We start from the raw sequence: 21,879 nt of genomic DNA, 5'->3' as shown, positions 1-21,879 counted from the left end.
CTGGCAAACAGCTGCATACAGTACAACAAATTTTACATTGTATATAAACACATGAAAACAAGTTTCTATCATAGGCTGTTTTTTTTTTAAATAAATATTCAAGCATTACAGGTTTATTTTGTGCATGTAAACGCACTCATTATTTTCACAGATCTGGTCTACTAACTTGATTGAACAATTAATGCGGCCAAAGTGTGCTGGCATTTCATATAACAGCATTGAAAAATAACACTGTATCACTTTGCTTTGTTGCTTGGCAACACAATAATATTTCTACATTTCTAATTTTTTAACTTTTTTTTGTTGGCAGAAAAATACACAAACTAATTGGCTAAATTAACATCTAACCCAATATATTACCCATGCTGGTGCAATAAGTATCAGCACAACTTTAGTTACTTTTTGCCAAATCCCTGCTGTCCTACTACTGTAACAGCACTGTTGCTTATTTGATTATATAATGCACATTCTGAAGGTTAAATCAAAGTCCTTGTCCTTAATTCATCGAGTACATAGCCAGAGGGAGCCGTGAGATTATTCATGGCCTTTAATTGGTTAACTTAGTTTTTAGAATTGTTGTGTAAGACGGGGCCAGAGTTCTTCTTGTCTAAAAGGGGCCACCACAGAGAAATGCATTGGTCACAGGTGATGGATGGTCTCTCAGCACACTCACTTAGCCAGTGGCCCCTGAGTCCCCTTCACAGTCTCTACATCCCTCCGGGTGTTCACCATTAATTATAGAGTTGTTAATCTCCATCTTCAAAACACGTGCACATTAATATTCTCAGAGTTTCACACCACCCACTCGCGCACCAACACATATACCCGTGCACACAGAGGCTGTTTGTTGAAAGGTTGGTTATTTGGCAAAGGTGATTTTTACATGCATGAAATACAGAGAGAAAATAAGTTTTCTTTTACCATAAAAGGATTTTCGTGTATTGCAGGTTTACAATGATCAACCCTTGGTAATCTGTTGTATTGATGACTTTATAAACTTCATGTTCTGATTAATTTGTTAACTGCTTCTGCAAAATAATTATTTTTAAAAACCAAATGTTCAAATCTACTTTTGTCTACAGTCTTCCATTACCTTCACAGTGGTTTTCTGGAATAACGGTTTGTGTGTGTGTGTTTGTGTTTGTGTGTGTGTGTGTGTGTGTGTGTGTGTGTGAGAGAGAGAGAGAGAGAGAGAGAGAGAGAGAGAGAGAGAGAGAGAGAGAGAGAGAGAGAGAGAGAGAGAGAGAGAGAGGAATATCTTGAGGGAAATAAGGAGATAATGTAAGAGGCTGTTTTATAGGGAAGCTAGCTTTAGTGCTGCACCTCAAGTGGTGCTGATCATTTCCACTAGAATGCAGATTATTGCAGTGATAATCCTTTTCTCATTGCTTGCCCTTCTCATGAAAAGCAAGGGGAAAAGGTTTCCTGCTACTTTAAAAAGTTAATGAGCGAAACAACAAACACTTCTTTCTGTATGTATCTCTATTGTTCTTTTGTTCAGTTTTTAATTCGCACTCAGCTCTTTACACAAACCACATTTTTTCAAAAAATGTTTAATCCACATTTTAGACACTCTAAAAACAAACGGTGCTAAATAGCACTAAAAGTGGTTCTTGGCTCGTAATCATAGAGGAACCATTTCTAATGCTTTATAGCACCTATGAAGAACCATACAGGGGTCATATAGCACCACTATAGCACCACACCGGTGCTACACAGGTACTTCGTCAGTGCTATATGGCACTTAAAATGCTTCTTCTATGATTACGAGCCAAGAACCACTTTTAGTGCTATTTAGCACCGTTTATTTTAAGAGTGGACTTTAAGTGTGCTCACACTATCCAAACCGCGCCCTGGCGCTGTTGACCCCAAAAACCTGGTTCGTTTGACTAGTGTGATCGCTCAGTACCATGCCCCACGTGGTTTGGTTTAGGGCTGCACGGTTAGTTGTATTTTTATTAGGGATGTCCCAATCCGATATCCTGGATTGGAATCGGGGCCGATCCGGGCTTTTTTGGCTGGATCGAATATCGGATCGAGGACCAACAACATGACCGATTCCGATATGTGCGTTAGCCGTGGTTGTTACTGACAAGCTATTAAAAGGACAATGTATTATAAAAGCACCAAAAACGTTTTATGCACTATATTCTAAGTCTTTTAATATACTCAATAGCTTCATGTGAAGGAACAAACGCACATTTAAAGTTATTTTAGTACACAGAAACACTGTAACTTACTTGCAAACTGGGTTAATCCACTGGTGAAGCGGACAGATGAAACGCGTCATTCACACACGCACACACAAGATAACTGTAGGCTATTTAAAAGATCTGATTTTATAAAGTCTGAGTTAGCCGTTGGATGGATGAAATTCACTTTGTGCTGAGCACACGATGCATCTATTCTCTTTGTGTTTTAACAGTTATGAACTTTCCATTGCGGTGTGAGGATTTCCATGAGAGGATGATTCAAGGGCATCATTTCTGCGCCCAAAAACCCCATGAACGTAGCGTGTTATGACTTAGGCGCATCAATTTTGCATCCGGAATGTGCATTAAAAGTCCAGTCAAACCGGGTCAAGCACATAATTCCCAAAATAACCATCTGCACACACTAAAGCTTTCTTACTATGGCAGTTTTACGCATTTTAAGATAAAAATGTTTAGCATACTTAATTGATCAAACGTACCTATTATATGTTCTCCTAAACACGGTCATGATTAATATTTCCTGTAACTTGTAAATCATTTTAAATGATTGATTTTAACATTTAAAATGATACTAGATGTAGCAGAAAGCACTATACACATTTAATTACAATAGTATTGGGCAGATATCAGTATCGGCTGATATACGGAATTCTGGTACTGGAATCAGATCGGAAATGAAAAAGTGGGATCGAGACATCCCTAGTTAGGTATGATATGAGTGCGCCTATAATGCCAACCTAATTCAGCAAACCAGTTCATGTTGCTTTTTAACAAAGATGTGATTAATGATTGAAGCAAGATGGATTTTCATATTCAATGAATAGTTCACCCAAATGCTGTTATTTTATTGTACTTTTAAAAAATTTGACCGGTGTTGGGTCAAAAAGGGATGAATACAGAAATGAAACTACACTGTGTAAAATTAATGTATAGACCGTTTCATCGGGCACACGTGCAGTGACGCGAAAGCGTCTGGTCTGAACTTTACTTCCGGTTTCTGTTTGTTTAAAGGTCTGACTAGTTGCTGAAACTGAACTCTTAAAGGCTCTCTAAGCGAATAATGTGCGACGTCACTTCTTGTTGATGTTTGAACTGTTTTCAAACAAACGGAGCGTAGCTAACGCCTCCCCCTCCCTCTCCCGTCCGTGCTTTCATGAACGCGCCCAACCCCCACCCCAATTCCTTCTTGTCGTTTATTGGCTGGAACACTTTGTTATGTTTTGTTGTGCTAGGTTTGGCCACTATGTTGATATTGCCTTTTGTCGAGCCTGAGCTGTCTACAGAGATCGCGTTTTTTTACAGTTTGATCAGCGGACAGGCAGCAAGCAGATAGTGAGGAGATGTTTGCTGTATGTAACAAAAAATTTTTTATGGTCTACAACGCGTCAATTCGCTTAGAGCGCCTTTAAACAAAAACCTTGTTAAAAATAACAAATGTTTTGGGTTCCAATGTAATCCGCATGTTGTTTATTTAGCTTGTTATATAAATAAACTACTTTGCAAAGAATAAATAACAACAAAGTCCTTTTTTAGAGTTTACCGGAAGTTGTGTCATTGTGTGATGACCATGAAAGCCGCTTGTTTATGTTGTTTCTGCTGAAACCATCTTAGCTAATTCTGCCTGGCTGCTAAAGTTCTCTGCACAGCGGTAATCCATGCCTGGCGTCTCCCCTTGTCTTTAGCAAACATTTTATTTAAAGGAATAAAATTCCTGTTTATTGTTTCAGAGATCAGTTTAGCCACTAGCCAGGGGTGCGTTTTTCGAAAGCTACTATGCTTGCAAGTTAGTCATTACCAATAGAGTTCAATAGTAACAACGACCAGAGTTAGCTAAAGTTGCTTTTGAAAAAATGCAGCCCTAACCAATAAATAAACACAGACTGGAAGTAAACTTTGATTCCAGGCACCTAAATGCGGCAATACTCAATGAAACTGTCTATAAAGTGTATTTACTCTTTATTATGTACTTTCAAAATGGTATCATTTCTCTTTCTTGGACATATAAACTATAATAGCCAGGGACTGTCGAGCTTAGAACACAGCGTCACATTTAACATACCATTAAATATGTGCACATGACCAAATCCTGGGTTGTTTTCAACCTTGGTGGGGTCAAAAAGTGACAAACCCAAAGGCTGGGTTAAATGAACACAGATAATGTTTATATAATCTGCCCAAACATGGGCTAAAAATAACCCAACATTTTTGTATTTCATCTGAAGCCATATGAAAGTTTCATGTGAGCAAAAGACCAAAGCTATTACTTCCTGAAAATCTCATCCAAATATCTGTGCTTCAGCATTTTCAAAGTGAGCACATCATGATTGGCTATCAAATGGGTAATATGCATTTAAATTTTTCATCAAAGACTTTATATTTCGTTAATTTTATTGAATAACTCACTTCCAATTTTAAGATTTGGATATTTAATGGGAATTTAAAAGGCATTTAATTAATTTCTGAATGACCCTATCTTAAACCTGTACTTTTTCGTACGCCTTACAGACTCCAAGAGTCTTTTAATTAAAGAAACTCTTACTGTGTCTAGCTTCAGTCCCACACTTCAGAAACTTTAATTTCCATGCGTTTCAGAAGAGCAATGTTTAAAAAGACATAAAAATGTCATCTTGAATTCTCTGTGAAAAGACGGAGAAAAGAAGGAGAGCAGTGTAAGAGAAATGGGCCATTTATGCAATGCTAGACATTGATGAAAGATGGAAAGTGCCCCAGCCTGAAAGTTTAACAGAGATGGCCATACAGACCTGTCTCATTTCATATCTCATTACCTATCTATCTTTGAAAAATTGCATAGGAAAGAAAAATCACAAAGGAGATCTCTTTAATATCATAAATGCTTTTTTCAAGACACCATTGACATGTAATCAAAAGCAAATGAGACTTTTCTGCTTGTCAGCTTAACTGAAGTGATCACTATTTAGTGAACTTCTCCCAGATGATGTTGTCTCTGGCAGATATTATACAGTATTAAAGAGCACCTATTGTCCGATTCACGTTTTTAAATTTCCTTTGGTGTGTAAGTGAGTAGTAGTAGACATGTTAACGATATGGAAAAGGTACAAACCCCAAAGTAAACGATGACACGAGTTATCGTCTCCAACGTAAATCTCTTTTCTTGACTACAACAAACACACAGATTGTAGGCAACAGTTTACATCCAGGGATTGATGATGTAGTAAAAGCCGACATTATCATAATTCCTCCCGCTTCAGACTCACAACCTGTAAGTTAACTCCTGTTAGCAACCGAATCTTTCAAACATGGTAGAGAGCATCACATTTCCTGCTGACGTCAGAGGTATTCAGGCCAATCACAACGTACAGATTAGCTGGCCAATCATGTACACAGAGCTTTTTAAATCCGTGTATTTCAGGAAAAGAGTAAAATCAAGAATGTACGGTATGTGGAAAATAATGTGCTCTTTAATTTAATACAAGAACATAGATTTTGGGAAAGTCATGTAGAGTATCATGAGATGATTAGAGGTATATGTCACAAATATATCACAACCAAAACATCCTTGTAACTTTATGAACTCAATGAACTTCTGAGTTATTCCTTCTTGTTTCGTTTTGGCCTATTTTTTCTTATTTCCTAAGAGTTAGATGGTAGGGTCAGGTGAAAAGCGATATACTCTCTTTATCTCTGTGTGGTGGGACAGTAAGATGAATGTGTGTGGTGGACGCTCAGGGCAGGCATTAGAGTAACCTCTCCTGTCTTCCCTGCGAGACCGCGTGTTCCCTTTGCATAAATTTCCTGCGCAATCATCACTTACTATTGTGGTAATGTGCATAATGCAGTTAAGAGATAATGATAGGTTTGGAGGCTTTTAGGAGAAGCTGTATTAGAATTTTGTAAATTCGGGCCATGTGATGTGACATTGTGCAACATTACTTGGTGTGTTTCAGGAGCAGAATGAGGATTGCGTATTTGCATATCTCACTGGAATTTGCACATACAGTATTTTAGGAATTAGCTACTTTAAACGAATTCGTAAGAAGGGAATCATACAAAAATGTATGATTATTAGAAAAAAACATACCTACCCCTTAAAGGCAGGGTGCATGATTTTTAAAAAACGCTTTGGAAAAGGGAGTCTGGTCGAGTACCAAAACACACTTGTGGCAAATCAGCAGTAAGATGCTTGTCTACTAACCGGCGGGTCTATCAAAAGAAGGTCCAGATTCTATTGGGGTAGGGGCATGTGTGTTTAGGTGATTTCAAATGTCAACATTGGCTTTCAGAGTTCATGGACCCCGTCTTCAACCCAACGTCACACTGTGTATAAATTTGGCCGTACAAATTAGTTTGAATTAGACAACGTACAAATCGTCAGAAGATTGTGTTGGTATTTAAAGGATTAGTCCATTTTCTTAAAAAAAAAAAAAACAGATAATTTACTCACTACCATGTCATCCAGAATGTTGATGTCTTTCTTTGTTCAGTCGAGAAGAAATTGTGTTTTTTGAGGAAAAGATTCCAGGATTTTTCTCATTTTAATGGACCCCAACACTTAACAGTTTTAATGCAGTTTAAAATTGCAGATTTTTGGCAAGATAAAAAAATTGCACTTTTAAACCACAACTTCTCGTCTATCTCCGGTCCTGTGACGCGCCAGCGCAACCTCACGTAATACGTCATCACGTCAAGAGGTCACGGATGACGTATCGAAACTACGCCTCAGTGTTTACAGGTGTGGAGAAAGAGGACCATTCCGATGTTGTTGTATGTCGAATGATACTAATTCATGTCTTTGTGTCAGTTTACTGTTTAAAATGGTCCGCAAATGTGCGTTTCATATATGTAACATGTGACCTTTCCACGTCATTGCGCAATTATGTGAGGTTGCGCTGCCGCGTCACAGGACCAGAGATAGATGAGAAGTTGTGGTTTAGAAGTGCATATTTTTTGTTTTTCTTGCCAAAAATGACAATTGTTTCACTAGATTAGACCCTTATGCCTTGTTTGAGATAATTTAGAGTCCTTTGAAACTGCAATTTTAAACTGCATTAAAACTGTTATGTGTTGGGGTCCAGTAAAGTCCATTAAAATGAGAAAAATTCTGGAATGTTTTCCTCAAAAAACATAATTTCTTCTCGACTGAACAAAGAAAGACATTAACATTTTGGATGACATGGTGGTGAGTAAATTATCTAGATTTTTTTAAGAAAATGGACTTATCCTTTAAATTTGTATTGCTAACATTGAAGAGACCAAATTTTTCTATAGTGTACCTTGACAAAAATGCACATTGTAACAGATTTGACTGTGAGTTTGGAGACAGAATGGGAACAATAGCTAATAAAATTCCTCACCATGATAGAAAAGCAAACATGGATGTATGTTTGTGTGCACACTGATGTTGTCTCATCGGTGGTAGTAGAGATGCTGAGCAGTGAGGCAGTAAATCGTTTGATTAGTAGATTCACCAAGGGAGTCCTTGGATATATTTATGGTGTTAATACACGCACACATACAGGACAGTAAACTCATATGCTGTGATATATAGCCATTCTTTGCACTCATATTTTGTGTATGCTTATGCCTGGACTGTATATATTGTACATTTCTGTGCATACATATCTCTATTAAATAAACATCTTGATTGTTGATTTTGCAGTCTCTTTTATCTTGATATCCCATGTTGTTATCTTGTTTATGTTGGATTCTAGTTTATTTATTTAAGGTAGCGATAGAAAGAGAAATCATTGGAGTGGTTGTTTATTTGCTATAGGAAGATGATATTTTTAATGTTTGTGTAAATATTAGCAGTTTAACACATTCATTTAATAAAAAAATTTTTATGTATGCATTTCATTGTTAGCTTCCTCACTAGCTTTCCTCTTTTTCTCTGATGTCACAAACTAAGAACACATTAATATCGGACTTTACGCAGACTTTATCCCTACAACACAATTTAATGCAGTGAAAAATCATTGCATATGTACAACAGCTATAAAAACATTTTTTACAGATTTTTTAGAGTGCAGGGAACTCGCATCTGATAAAATGTGTAATTTGATTGCACTTTATGTCGCTTTGGATTAAAAGCGTCTGCCAACTCCATAAATGTAATGTAATGGAACAGCATGCAAGGGTGTCTGGATGTGCTTCTTATGTTAAACTGTTGTGAACTTGACACAGTTTCTAAAAACAAGTTGTTCTTTTAATTATCTTCATTTAGCACTTTTATCCAAAGGGACTTAAAAATGAGAGATCATTTAACATTTTGTGTTCATGGTTTGAGACATTTTGACATGACTTATGACACAACAACCATGAGGACATCTGTTCAAAATCACTTGATATCTGATGCATTTAGTATATATATATATATATATATATATATATATATATATATATATATATATATATATATTTGCCTTTAAATGCATGATGACGTGGTTGTGCATACTTTATAGATTGCTTATACCACAGTTACCACAAACATTTAAGACAGGCCAGGTGTGCGTTTTACAAGAAAATAATCAACACCCATGGATCATTTCTCAACCAATCAGAATAAAACATTCAAAAGGGCCATGGTGTAATCATTATTATAAAACGGTTAGTTCCAATCCTTGATTCTGATCGGTCAATAGGTGTGCTTTATTCACGATAAAACACGGCTATGACCGCTTTACCCAACGGTTCTGTTTATCACTGCGCCCTTAGCAACCACACGTATCGGTTTGTTGTTTTTATTTGAGCAAAATTTTTTTATGGTCAGGGACTATTTTGTCTAGCGGAAGGAATGCTTTTTATTGATTTAACTTCATGAAAGTTGCACTAATATTTTTTTTACTTTAATACTGTGTGGTAATCGTTTTATAAAAGCAATAAGGTACTTGAGGCAAGTGCTATATCGTTAATAAGTAACGGCTGAAGGGCGTTAGGCACGGTTGTTCTGACATCACAAGGGGAGCAAAATTTTAATAACCTATTTATTCACATCTTGCATTCTTTCAATATTTTCATGATATGTCCCTTTTATATTTAGCAAGGTTAACTTAAACATCACCTTTGTAACAAGCTGTAAATTTTTATACTGTAATTACATTTTTAAAACATCTTATTTTAAGTGAAAAATTTAAGGTAAAAAAAATAAAATGTTTCACTTTTCAGATTTTGAAAGGATGATAGGAAGAGATTACTTAAGCTCAAACTGGCTCAAGTTTAAATTTGTGAGATTTAGGGGGTGCACACCAAAGCTTTTAAACGCGGTTGAAAATGCCAGGCGGACGCCGACTGCCAGCTTTCTTTATTCTGAGCGGTTTGTTTGCTGTGATGCTTCTGCTTAGTTTATCAGGGTGTTTTCACATATACACTGTTTAGGTCGGCCCAAATGACGTGTCGCTCCGAGTACGGTGCGTTTGGGTCAGTGTGAACATAACAGCCGCACTCGGGTGCGCACTAAATGGCCGCTCCGAGACCGCTCTAAACAGGTGGTCTCGGAGCGGCTGTTGCCGAACTCTGGGGCGACCCACCTGTGGTGTGAACACTGCCGGACCTCGGGCCGAACCAAATACAGGAAGTTCTCCACATGTTGAGCCACTGGGCCTCCGTTGTGACATGAGCCGGGTGTTATATTGTGGGTTAACAACAAACAAGCCAATCCTGGTTCATTGCATAGAGATTCGCTGTCTCCTTTACGTTTGAGCTGATGATTTTATAAATGCATAGCTGTCCTCCACACACAAATAGTGACATTACGGGCTTTTTAGCAAACGGCTCCGTGAGAAAGGCTTTAATAGAACAGCTACGCAAATTCGCGTTAAAGCAAAGAAACTACGCAAAGACGTGCATCGTTTATCTCCACATCTTGATAGCTGCGCTCTCCCTGTCAGGCTGGTTGTCGTGGAAACGTGGGGGTGGTCATGAGATGGTAAGAGCTGTCAGAGACCAATGACAGCGCTGACCGTTGTCACATGGCGTACGGTGCGGCATTTCGAGTAAAGTAAAAATATATATATGTGAACACGGACTGCACTAACTGAAAAATGATACAATGTATTTTGGTGCGCTCCGAGGCCGCACCACGGTGCGCACCAACAAATGTGAAAACAACCTTCATTGTAAGTTGCGCTGTTTGTTGTGATATTTGTCCCGCCCCTCCTCCATTGTGATTGGACGGCTGTGTGAGAACTGATATTGACAAGCTGAGCTTTTCACTCAAAGTTGAATATTTTTCAACTCTGTGCGCTCAGCACTAAGCAGGGAAAACCCGCAGAGCATCGGCCTTTAGCGCGAAAAAAGCCAACTGCTGGCTTTTAAAAAAATACCAAGCTTCCATTAGAAACAATTGAAAACATACGCCGGCCGCCGGCGTAAAAGCTTTGGTGTGCACACCCCCTAAGGCTGATCAGCCTTTTAAATGTTATCTGGCACAAATCAGCCTGCCACAGCTGATGACTTTAAAGGTCACGTTCTTTCTTATTTTTAAGACTTGATTGTGTTTGCAGTGCACAATATAATATGTGTTCATGTTTTCATGTTCATGTTTTCACTGTCTTAAAAACGTCCTGATGTTTTCCTTGTTCTATGAAGTCCCTACTTTAGAAATATGTCACGAGTTCTGATTGTGTAGTTTGTTTAATGTGTTGTGATTCGACAGCAGCTTAGCTTAGCAGAGCCGTTTGAGTCAAAAGGGGAATTCTGGGAAATCCTGTTAAAGAAAATATATTGCCTGGCAGTGAACTTTGAGCTTTATCATTTTGCAGGCATTATTTAGTCTCTAACAGCGACATTACACACCAACTAAAGTTTGAAAAATGGGATCAGGAAGAATATGACCTTTAACTCATCTTTAAGACTCCTACAAATCAGCAATAGCCAGTTCTACGGTACTGCAGTTATTGTGACAAGGACAATCTGTCTTTTCATTCAGTATTGTGTTGATCTGATTCGGGGATTAGGATGTTTAACCTTGTTTCCATTTTAGGTTTTGATTCTTGCGCTGCTTAGCAATTCAAATTCATCAGATTAATTAAGCATCATAATGAATTCATATTCGAGTCGATGGGATTTTCCACAGGTACACGTCTGCCAGCGCATAATGTTGTCAGTCATTTGTCTGTCAATTTGTTGTGGCCCTTATATGGATTCAGGCCCTCATATGTATACAAAACACGACATTTGGTTTTAAGAAATAAACATACATTTTAGGATTCAAAGTGAAAAGTAGGATTAAATATGTATCACTTTCTGGTTGGATCACTGCTGGTTCCTCTGGTAGGATACCTGTTCTAAGTAATTGATCAAATGCATCCAAAATACACAGAAAAGTGCAGTTATTCAAGTTATTTTGCAAAAACAATTTTGCTTTAAATGAAAACCCCACTGTTTTTCAATATTTTACTATGTTTTTACCTCAACTTAGACAAATTAATACATACCTATATATCAATGCCTGCTCTTTTAATCTTTGTACAGCGCTTCTTGAATGTGTTAGCATTTAGCCTAGCCCCATTCATTCCTGTGGCTCCAAACAAAAGTCTTATTTTGTGCCATCATACTTATTCATGTAACTACTCATGTAATAGTCTTTAAACATGGAAGACATGGAAGTTAGTTTGGATCCTAAGGAATGAATGGGGCTAGGCTAAATGCTAACACATTCACATCGTGCTGTACAAAGATTAAGTGCACACATTGAAATAAGATAGGTATGTATTAATTCATCTAAGTTGAGGTAAGAACATAGTAAAATATTGAAAAACTGTGGTGTTTTCCTTTAAGTATGTCATCCTGTCCCCTGCTGTTTACCACCTGATTTGTGTGCGTTTCAACGTAGTTTGCGTCATATGGATGACATCAGTATTGCTAAAGATGCCATGAGTTTGGCCCATTAGGAAATAGTTATTTTCTGCCTCCACATGCTGATGCTAAACAAAGACTCACAAAGCGCACACTTCATCCAGCGGTGCGGAAGAGAGAACATGACCACAAATACTCTTTCTTCAACTGCTGTCAGTCTTTTGTCATTGCAGGGCTTTTTACTAGACTGTCATTTGTCACATATTGTACCTACAGTAAAATGGTAGAAATAGTTGTTGTCTAATAACCATAAAACCACCTTTATACTTGAACACATTGCCTCAACAAGACTTCCTGTGTAATTCTTACTATGAAATTGCAGAATTCATATGCGTTGTTGTTGTTGCCAGTTTTGCAGAATCAATAAGATGCAAAACAAGCTTCTCAGCACAAAAACTGCTTTTACCTTACAGCATTTTTTCTTTTAGGGGTGCAAGTGTAAATTCAGTTAGTGTGAAGAGAGCACTGTTGATTTTTCTCCCTCTGAGCAGGCACTTCATAGAAAATCAATTTTGTAGGTTAGGACACCATTACCGCCAGGTTCAAAAAGCTTTTTTCAAAAACCATAATACAGGGTTCCCATGGGTCTTTGAAATCCTTGAAAGTTTGTGAATCTGGGGGAAAAAATTCAAGGCCCTGTGAAGTTTTTAAAAATATACATACATAGATACAGGTCATTGAAAGTGCTTGAATCTATTTTATGCAAGAAGTTTTCTGGAAAAAAAACAGTATAATTCCCTGTGTAGTGTAGGATAATATCATAAAATTCTAGACTTTTTAAGCACACGTGCTAAACTGTTTGCTTTAAATGCTTATATCTTCTGTATTCGAATGTTGATTCATACCAAAATGCTTTTTTGCATAGTTGTGTTTGACACATGAAAACGTCTCAGGTTACATATGTAACTTTTGTTCCCTGAGAAGGGAACGAGACGCTGCGTCTTCCTTGTCATACTTCCTGCATCCCTGTAATGCCGTCTTTGACAATATTTCACATAGCGATATACTTCCTGGCTCCCACTTCACCCTGACTTTGTCGTTAAGCCTCATCATTGGTTGAATTTTATATCGACATTCAGACGCACTTACCCCTGGAGGCGTCCCCAAAGTGTAACAGCAGTGACCCAGCGCGAGTTCCCTTGAAAGGGAACTGTAACAATGTATCTTAAAGGGTAACATTGCCCCCACTTGAAATGATTCCCCACATTTACTGTAGTCCTCGAATTTGAGGGTATTGGACCTGGAAAGTCCTTAAAAGATCCTTGAATTTGAAGTTAAGGGTGCACTCACATTATCCAAACCAAACCAAACCATGCCCCAGCGCGATTGTCACACCTCCCTACTCCCCCAGGTGCACACACTCACACTGTACTTTTATCGATCCAAGTCCGGGCGCGCTTTCGTCATTAAGATGCGATTGTTTTGAAAAAAGCAGGAAGTAAAGCTCTCTCTTAACACTGAAACCCACCGTAATGATAAGTCTGTGTTTTTTATTCGGAGTTGTTTAGTGCGTGGTTACAGACAGCCCTCTCACATGTCATCATATTGTTTAGTTGTCACGTGTGCAGCTCGGACATTCACGTAACCCCGCTGTTCGCATCAAAAGGTTTTTATGGAGGCAGATGAAGGTGAGTAGTCGCGCAACTGACGTCTTCACCTTTTGAATCGCGCTCAGGCACGATTGCGCTCACACCACAGCCTTCCGCGCCTGAGCCCAAGTGAGCCGCGCTCCGGACCACCTTTGCAACCCGGCCGCGGCACGATTAACCAATCCACGTCCGGGCGCGGAAAGAGCAATCACACTAGTCAAACAAACCAGGGTTTGGGGGTCAAACGTGCCCGAGCGCGGTTTGGTTTGGATAGTGTGAGTGCGCCCTAACTAAGGTGTGGGAACCCTGATAATAACACAAGTCAAATCGCTCACTGAGAAGGTACGGTAAATGATACTCAAGCTTACCACAGTCTGTATTTTTATCATTCTAACTTTATTGTGTGTTGCATTTTTAGCCTTAGGCGTAAGAGTGTTTATGCAAAACATTGTTTCTTCAAATCATTGGATGGATAGGACATGACATAAACATCCGTTTCTCCTCTTGTTCCCATCTCTTTGTCTCTTTATTACTGGGTTTTTACTCTCTTTATCCTATTAATTTGTTCACTTTTTCTGTGTTTCTAGGCATTGCAGTCAGGCATTCCCTGTTCTATTGGAAAATCCCAGTCACCCCATCGTAAAGGGACCACAGTTCCCAGAGGAACTGTATGGAATAATGTCTGAAGAAAGGAGCTAGAGCTTGGACAACAAACAGTGTTTCATGGCATGTGCCTTGGGCTCAACATCATCAGCAAAATCGTAATGAACAGTCAAATTGGTTTGAAAACATCTGGATATAGAGCATACAAAACAGTGCTTATCAAACTTTTTCAAGTTGTATTAAGTCATGAAGCTTACATTTGGCCAGACTGCTGTTTTTGTCCTATTGAATTCAAATTAACCAAACGAATCGAAAGAAGCCAAATGTGTGGTAGGTAAGCGAATGGACCAAATGTTTTAATTTCCCACATATATAAGTTGATTCAGTAGTCGATTAATAATCAAGTGTTGGTGCATTTTATTGATGATTTATTTTATTTGCTTTTAGATCACGTGGTATCCCTGATCCACAGTTTGAGAACCATTGATATAGAGACATGTTCACATCTGTAGCCTTACAGCTCTCTCCTTCTCGTTTTCATTCGTCTTATCCTTTCTATCTGTGCATTTGCCCCTGAGGAGCCCTGCATCAACACACGCGCCTCATTCACCCACCTGACTCTTTCTCCCTTCCACGATAACCTCTCATACCTTTCCTATGATTCTTTCCTCTCTCTCTCCCCCTGTGTAATGTCCCATTTATAATGAAGCCTTTAATTAACGATTCACGGTTCTGAATTAGATTCTGGTTCAGTGACTGTATGGGACTCTGGATCCCTGCAGATGCAGTGACCTTTGGAGAGGGCCAGACTGCTGCTCTGTGAACATCACTGGCCTACCACCTTTACTCTCACACACACACACACAATCCATGTCTACCGTTGATCTCCCGGCAGCAATGGTGATTGGTAAATGTCAGCGCTCAGGCCATTGAATTACATGGTTTATTAGAATTGGTGTTCGGGATCTTCGTCCATCAGAAAGGATCAGGTCAGCCCACAAGCTTTCTTCTCTTCTTACAGCCCTCAGCAAACTGTGGATCTTATTTTTGATTGGTGGGATTATCGCTTTCTCTCTGCACCGGGCTTGAGGGTCTTACCGACACATTTGGCAGGACTACACAGAATCCAAAATCCTGTTACAAATTTCACGTGGATAAATTAAAGGAGATTATTTTGCGTTAAAGTTGCATTTCTTTGGCTGTTCTTTACAGCACGTGTTTTACTAGCGGACATCGCTGAAGACATTTAAAGGGCTGGAAGGACAGTTTAACAAAAGTGACAAAAATGAATAAATCGTGAAGGGGAAGTCAGTGTTAGTTCTTCACGCAGAAGAAAACGCTTTATCCCACCCCTAGCTACCTGCTGACTCCGAGTGAAGGAGAGCTAGAATTGAAGTCTGACAGTTGCAGCCTCTCTGGCTCTCGAGCTTCACGGTTTGTTTATGTATTTGCTTTGTTGTTTGCGTTTCTCATCCCCCTGTGCCCGTGTCATGCTCTGTTGCCGGCGTGCCATCCTGGAGCAATGCCTGTCCCAGAGATGGCTTTGAGCCCGGTGAAGTCGCTGTACTGGGAGGTGTTCCCCCCCATGGCCACGAACAGAGTGTACTGCACGCCCGTGCTCTGGGCCGGACGCCTATATGTGCTGGGGGGTTGCAGAGAGAACGGCCTGCCTCTGGACTCGGCCGAGGTGTTGGATTTGGAGAGCCAGAGATGGTGCGAACTACCCCCTCTCCCCACTGCCCGGGCGGGGGCATCGGCCGTGGCAGTTGGAGATCAGCTGATGGTTATGGGGGGCATGGATGAACAACAAAGCCCACTGGCTTCAGTAGAAGTGTATCACCCTGATGAAGGCAAATGGGAGAGGAAGACAGGACTGGGGCAACCCTCCATGGGCATCACCACACTGGAGAAAGGTAAGAACTGTGTTCTTCTATTTCCATATTATTCTGTATATTTTTCTGAATATGTTGTGTTTTACAAGCTGATCTTAATTTTGAGGGTCTTTTCTACATATTTGAGGGTGTAATGCACAAGATAAAACAATAAATGGACTGCTAGAATAAGTGGCCTGTCCCTAATGTTAAGTTCTTTGCATTCTTCTCTGTATCACTATGTTGCAATGAGTGTATAAATATCTACCACTGTGCTTTCTCAAATGAGAATCCAGTTGTCTGGTTATCAGAGCCTTTAAAGCAACCATGTGAAAGGCATAAGTTTGTAATTGGGGAAACCAGAGTTTGGTTCAGGTCTCATCTGTCTACTGCTTCCTGTCAGAGCACAATTAGCTGTGTAATCTGAGTGCTGGTATCTTTGGTACAATCACTGCAGTTGTAATGCATGCATGTCGTACTCTGTGCCTCTGGAGCGCTCTGGATGTAGCAGCTTTGAATCAAGGCATTAGTCGCGCCTTACTGTGGCACAAAGAATTATATTGCAGAAAAAAGTCTATCTTTCCCACCGACTCCATCTTCTACAGTTAGTGTAGATGTGTGCAGGCGACAGTTTATCCTTTTTGAGGGAGTTTTTTTCACAGAGCTTATTCTCCGTTAAGCTGTTTTTCACCAGCTGAGCCTGATTTAGACAAAGACTGATTCAGATTGGGACTGCATGAGTCTGAGGCTTATTTAGATTGAGCCCGATTCACACTGCTTGATTCAAACTGAGCCTGATTATGACTGAGGCTCATTCAGATTTTGCCTAATTCTAACTGTGCTTGAGCCTGTTACAGACAGACGGATTCAGATTGAGCCTGATTGAGACAAATTTAAACTGAGCCTGATTAAAACTAATTCAGATTAATTCTGATTAAGTCTGAGGCTGAATTAGATTAAGTCTGATTCAGATTGAGCCTGATTCAGATTGAGCCTGATTCAGATTGAGACTCATTCAGATTGAGACTTATTCAGATTGAGACTGATTTAGACTGAGACCGATTCTGATTGAGCCTGATTCAGACTGTGCTTGAGTCAGATTGAGACTGATTAAGATTGAGCCTGATTGAGACAAATTTAAAGGCGGAGTCCGCGATGTTTGAAAGCCAATGTTGATATTTGAAATCACCCAAACAAACACGCCCCTACCCCAATAGAATCTAGACCTTCTGTTTATAGACCCGCCCCACACATACGCAACCCGGCATTTGATTTGATTTGATTGGCTATAAGTGTGTTTTGGTAGTCGGCCCGTCTCCTTTTCCAACGCGTTTTTCAAACATCGTGGACTCCGCCTTTAAACTGAGCCTGATTAAAACTAATTCAGATTAATTCTGATTAAGTCTGAGGCTGAATTAGATTAAGTCTGATTCAGATTTAACCTGATTCAGATTGAGCCTGATTCAGATTGAGACTCATTCAGATTGAGCCTGATTCAGATTGAGACTGATTTAGACTGAGACCGATTCTGATTGAGCCTGATTCAGACTGTGCTTGTTTCAGATTTTGCCTGATTGAGGCTGAGGCTGATTCAGATTTTGCCTAATTGAGACAGATTCAGACTGAGCCTATTACAGACATAGACTGATTGAGCTTGAGCCTGATTGAGACTAATTCAAATTGAGCCTTATTTAGACTAATTCAGATTAAGCCTGAGTCTGCGGCTTATTCAGATTGAGCCTGATTCAGACTGAGACTGATTCAGATTTAGCCCTATTCAGACTGTGCTTGATTCAGACTGGGACTGCATGAATCTGAGGCTGTTTTAGATTGAGCCTGATTCAGACTGAGACTGATTCAGACTGAAGCTTATTCAGATTTTGCCTAATTCGGACTGTGCTTAATTCAGACTGAGCCTGTTACAGACATAGACTGATTCAGATTGAGCCTTATTGAGACTAATTCCAATTGAGCCTGATTCAGACTAAGCCTGATTCAGATTGAGCCTGTTTCAGACTGAGACTGATTCAGATTGAGCCTGTTTCGACAGGACAGCTGAAACAGGATCCATATTTGTATTCACTGTACACAAGGAGAGCTCAGCTGCCTGTGGCTCTGCCACTTGTTTTTAATACTTACTTCGGTCATTTCCATTTATGATATTATCAATCTGTCATGCAGCTAGGGCAGCAGGGAGTTTTCCATTAGCATGCAAGTTGATCTAGACCTTTGCTATATAAAATGTATATTAAGATAAGCTGTCTGCAGGAGATATTATGAATTTATCTTTAATTTGATTAGTTGGATTTGCATATTTACCTATACATTTGTATTTGCATTTGAACTCGATTTAGTGCTAGACTGTTGTGTATATATTTGATTGTGTGTCACTTACACATCGTAAAACTAGAAATTATAATCTTTGTGCAGCAAAACCTTTGTTTTCTTTTTTGTTTTCCTTTTTGATGCATTTAGAAAATTTTGTTACTGCACCTGTAGTATGTGAATCCTCTGTGTTATTATTGGCTCACCTCGCTGTTTGTGAAAACAGCAACAACACTTCGTTTTTAATAAAAAGTCTATCCTTTATCGTTCATATGAGTTTTGTCACTTATATATAGTCATAACTCAGTTTTCAGTCATAATTCTCTTGCCGGTATCAAACCTTTACATCTCAAGCTTTCCAAATACAGCCTTTCTGTCTTGTTCTCTTTGATATCCTTAGGGACAAACTGCTTTGAGTGTCCAACTTGTATTTATATGGCTTTAAAACCCAATTTCCTTTGCAATCTTCTGTCTTATCGACACATTCTGTCTCAGAATATCGTCAAGGGTTAAACCAAGCCAGCTGTATTACAGTTGATGCATCCAGAACACAAGATTTGATCCTAAGTATGATGAGGAAAAGGGATATTTTTGTCGCTGATGCTGTTTGCGATAATGACAATAATAGAGACTTAAGCCGAATAACTGCAGCTGTGGCCAGAGAAAACCACAGAAGTCAAATCTGTATTTCCCCTCGGATCGTCTAATAACAGAGGGAGAGGTTTGAGTGGGTGCAGCGGTGTCAGAATGATGATGGCCTGTTTATCACTGGGATGGTGTTTGGAGTGGAGGGCTGTTTAGGCAGACAAGGTCTTTTTGATTTCTACGTTTTAATCAGAGGGAACAGCGTGTCTTACCGACACACTGAAATCAAAGTGACTGACAGCAGGCCTTTGGGCCTATGACACATGACTCTCTCTTTCTCTCTCGCTCTCTTTGACTATTGCTCTCTGTTTCTCTATTCCATCCCTTTTACTTTCCCTACCATCATTTGATCATGAGAGCATTCCTGTTGCCAGGCAACAGGTGTGTAAATTTGTGCGTGTGTGTGTGCATTTGTGTGTGTGTTTGACCCAGAGACATTTTTAGAAACAGAACAGACTGAGTTGCAGTGCCAATCCATGAATCACTCACCGCTGTGGTGCTCGCCTGCTTCTATCTTTTCTGTATAAGAGGGGTGGAGAGAGGTGCTTATTGGCGTTTCTGCCCCCTTAATACCCACAATGCCCTCTGCTTTCATCAGATTCACCGTAGTTCATAGGCTCAACTCACCTGGCAGTACTCTGATGTTCAGAATGAATTGCTATCTGTTGATCCAAACCTGTTTTCATCCCATGGTCTGGGTAAATTTTCCATTTTTGCTTACAGCACATTCTTTTCTGACCTCCTTTAAATATTTATATGATATGTTTAAAAATTATGAAAATGAAATTATGACTGAAATATGAAAATTGATTCCAATATTTACTATTTAGGCCTATGTCTTTTCTAAACCTGTATGATCTGACCTGTATGAGCTATTGCTTTATACATAGGCCCCACGTTTATGTTTGCTTCTGTGGCTTTACTTCAGATTTAGTCTCATTTTCCTGGAAGTATTTGATTCTAGGCTTAGCAAGTCTTCTCTTACTAAATAATGCAAAGCCAGATAAAACGTTTCTTTACTTTAAAAGACTTTGACTATCTGCCACTGTATAAAGTGAAAAATATTGAGGTCGGCTCTAATGATTTTTCTCATTATTGAGCACTATGAGTGCATAGAAACTTGTTGTGCCCATAAGATTTGTGTTAATGCAAAGCAAAAGTGTCTGAGCAAGACTGATAATTTGAGGTTTGCTGTATGGGGCTCACAAAAATGCCTTAACAGTTTAGACACGGGTATATTGGTTATTTTTTAGCGCAATGCTAATGATCTAATGAGCAGAGGTGGAAAAAGTACTAAAATATTGTACTCAAGTAAAAGTAAAGTTACTTTAATAATATTTTACTTAAGTAAAAGTAAAGTTACTTGTCTAAAAATCTACTCAAGTAAAAGTAAAAAGTAAGTCATTTTAACTGTACTCAGAGTAAAAGTTACTTTTTTACAGCTGGAAGAGGTGGAGGATTCTAGTATAGTTCAAAAACGACAGGAAATATAAATCTCAAACTAGTTGTTTTTTATTGTAGGAACATCTTTACAATTAATGTGCAATAACAAAAAGTTAATAAAATAAAAGCTTTTTTATAACTAAGAAACATTTATGGAATTGTTTAATGATTTTTACATGTGAGTTATGTACTTTTGAAGGTGGTCAGCTCAGCAGCTTGTAAATACAATCACTATAGTAAGGTTGTAATTGATGTATTGCTGGTATATTGCTATATATAGTTTAAATGAGCATATAATGAGATGAGTGCCATGTCTATATACATTTGACATGTTTATTATCTACTTATACCACGGGTCTGTTGAATGCTGCATTCTGATTGGCTGAGAAATGTTCTATGAGTGTTGATTATTTTTCTGTAAACCGCACACCTAACTTGTCAAATGTCTTAAAATTAGGCACCAGAGCAATGTTTGTGGTAACCGTGGTATAAGCGGAATAATTGACTCCGGTCCTTTGAATTATTTGAAAATAATGCACACCTGCGGTGTAACGGCACTCCGCTTCGCGTCGTGCCGCATTGCCACCTTGGTGTGCATTATTTTCTTATAATTCAGTGGCCCGTCGTCACTTATTCCTTACTTACTTCTCTGTCCTGGGTACCTGATGTCAGACCTTTAAGGCCTAAATTTCGTACTTAAGAGCATGAATCCTACCTTTCATAGAAATGAAACACTCACTTCGCGTCAGTGGAAAGTGGTCGGTTAAATATGACCAGCGGTTTCTTTCATAAGATTTAAACTGAGGCGGGTCTGCTTAGCGCGCGCCTGTCTCGTCCGTCTCCATGGTTCTTTTTGCGCGTTCCCCCGGGCCCCGCCCATTTACATCCGTTGCGCGTCTTTATCACCTTGTTTTTTAAAATATTTTTTTACTCAGTAACGGATATGATTTAAAATGTAGCGAAGTACAATACTTTAAATAAAAAATACTTAAGTAAAAGTAAAAGTACAGATTTTAAAAACTACTCAAAAAAGTAAAAATACACAAAAAAACTACTCAATTACAGTAACGTGAGTAAATGTAATTCGTTACTTTCCACCTCTGCTAATGAGATTCAATTTATTATGCTAAGCTATGCAAAAAAATGGTACCGCTAGACGGAGATCAGCTGAATGGATTCTAACCATGGGTTCACACCAGCCATATTTGAGGCGTCAAATTCGCATCTACCGCGTCTAGTTTGCCGCTTGAACATTTTGAGTTTACTCGCTTCATTCGCGCATGAATGCCGCACGTGAAATTCTGCTTATCGAGACATTCACGCAGAAAGTCGCGTCATGGGAGGGGCTTCTGCGAC

At 39.1% G+C, this 21,879-nt stretch overlaps 1 protein-coding gene across 2 annotated transcripts in view; it reads left to right on the top strand.

The window, feature by feature from the left end:
• The window catches only part of klhdc8b (kelch domain containing 8B), a 154,282-nt gene that overhangs the window by 18,926 nt on the left and 113,477 nt on the right, over positions 1–21,879 (top strand). For both annotated transcript variants that reach the window (XM_055188122.2, XM_055188120.2), the window contains one exon: positions 14,224–16,152. In XM_055188122.2, coding sequence (XP_055044097.1) covers positions 15,762–16,152 — 391 coding nt within the window. In that variant the 5' untranslated portion in view covers positions 14,224–15,761. The remainder of the gene's footprint in view (positions 1–14,223; positions 16,153–21,879) is intronic.

Source organism: Misgurnus anguillicaudatus, chromosome 13 (assembly GCF_027580225.2).
Source record: "Misgurnus anguillicaudatus chromosome 13, ASM2758022v2, whole genome shotgun sequence".
NCBI lineage: Eukaryota > Metazoa > Chordata > Actinopteri > Cypriniformes > Cobitidae > Misgurnus > Misgurnus anguillicaudatus.
This window is presented reverse-complemented; position numbering and strand designations above follow the sequence as displayed.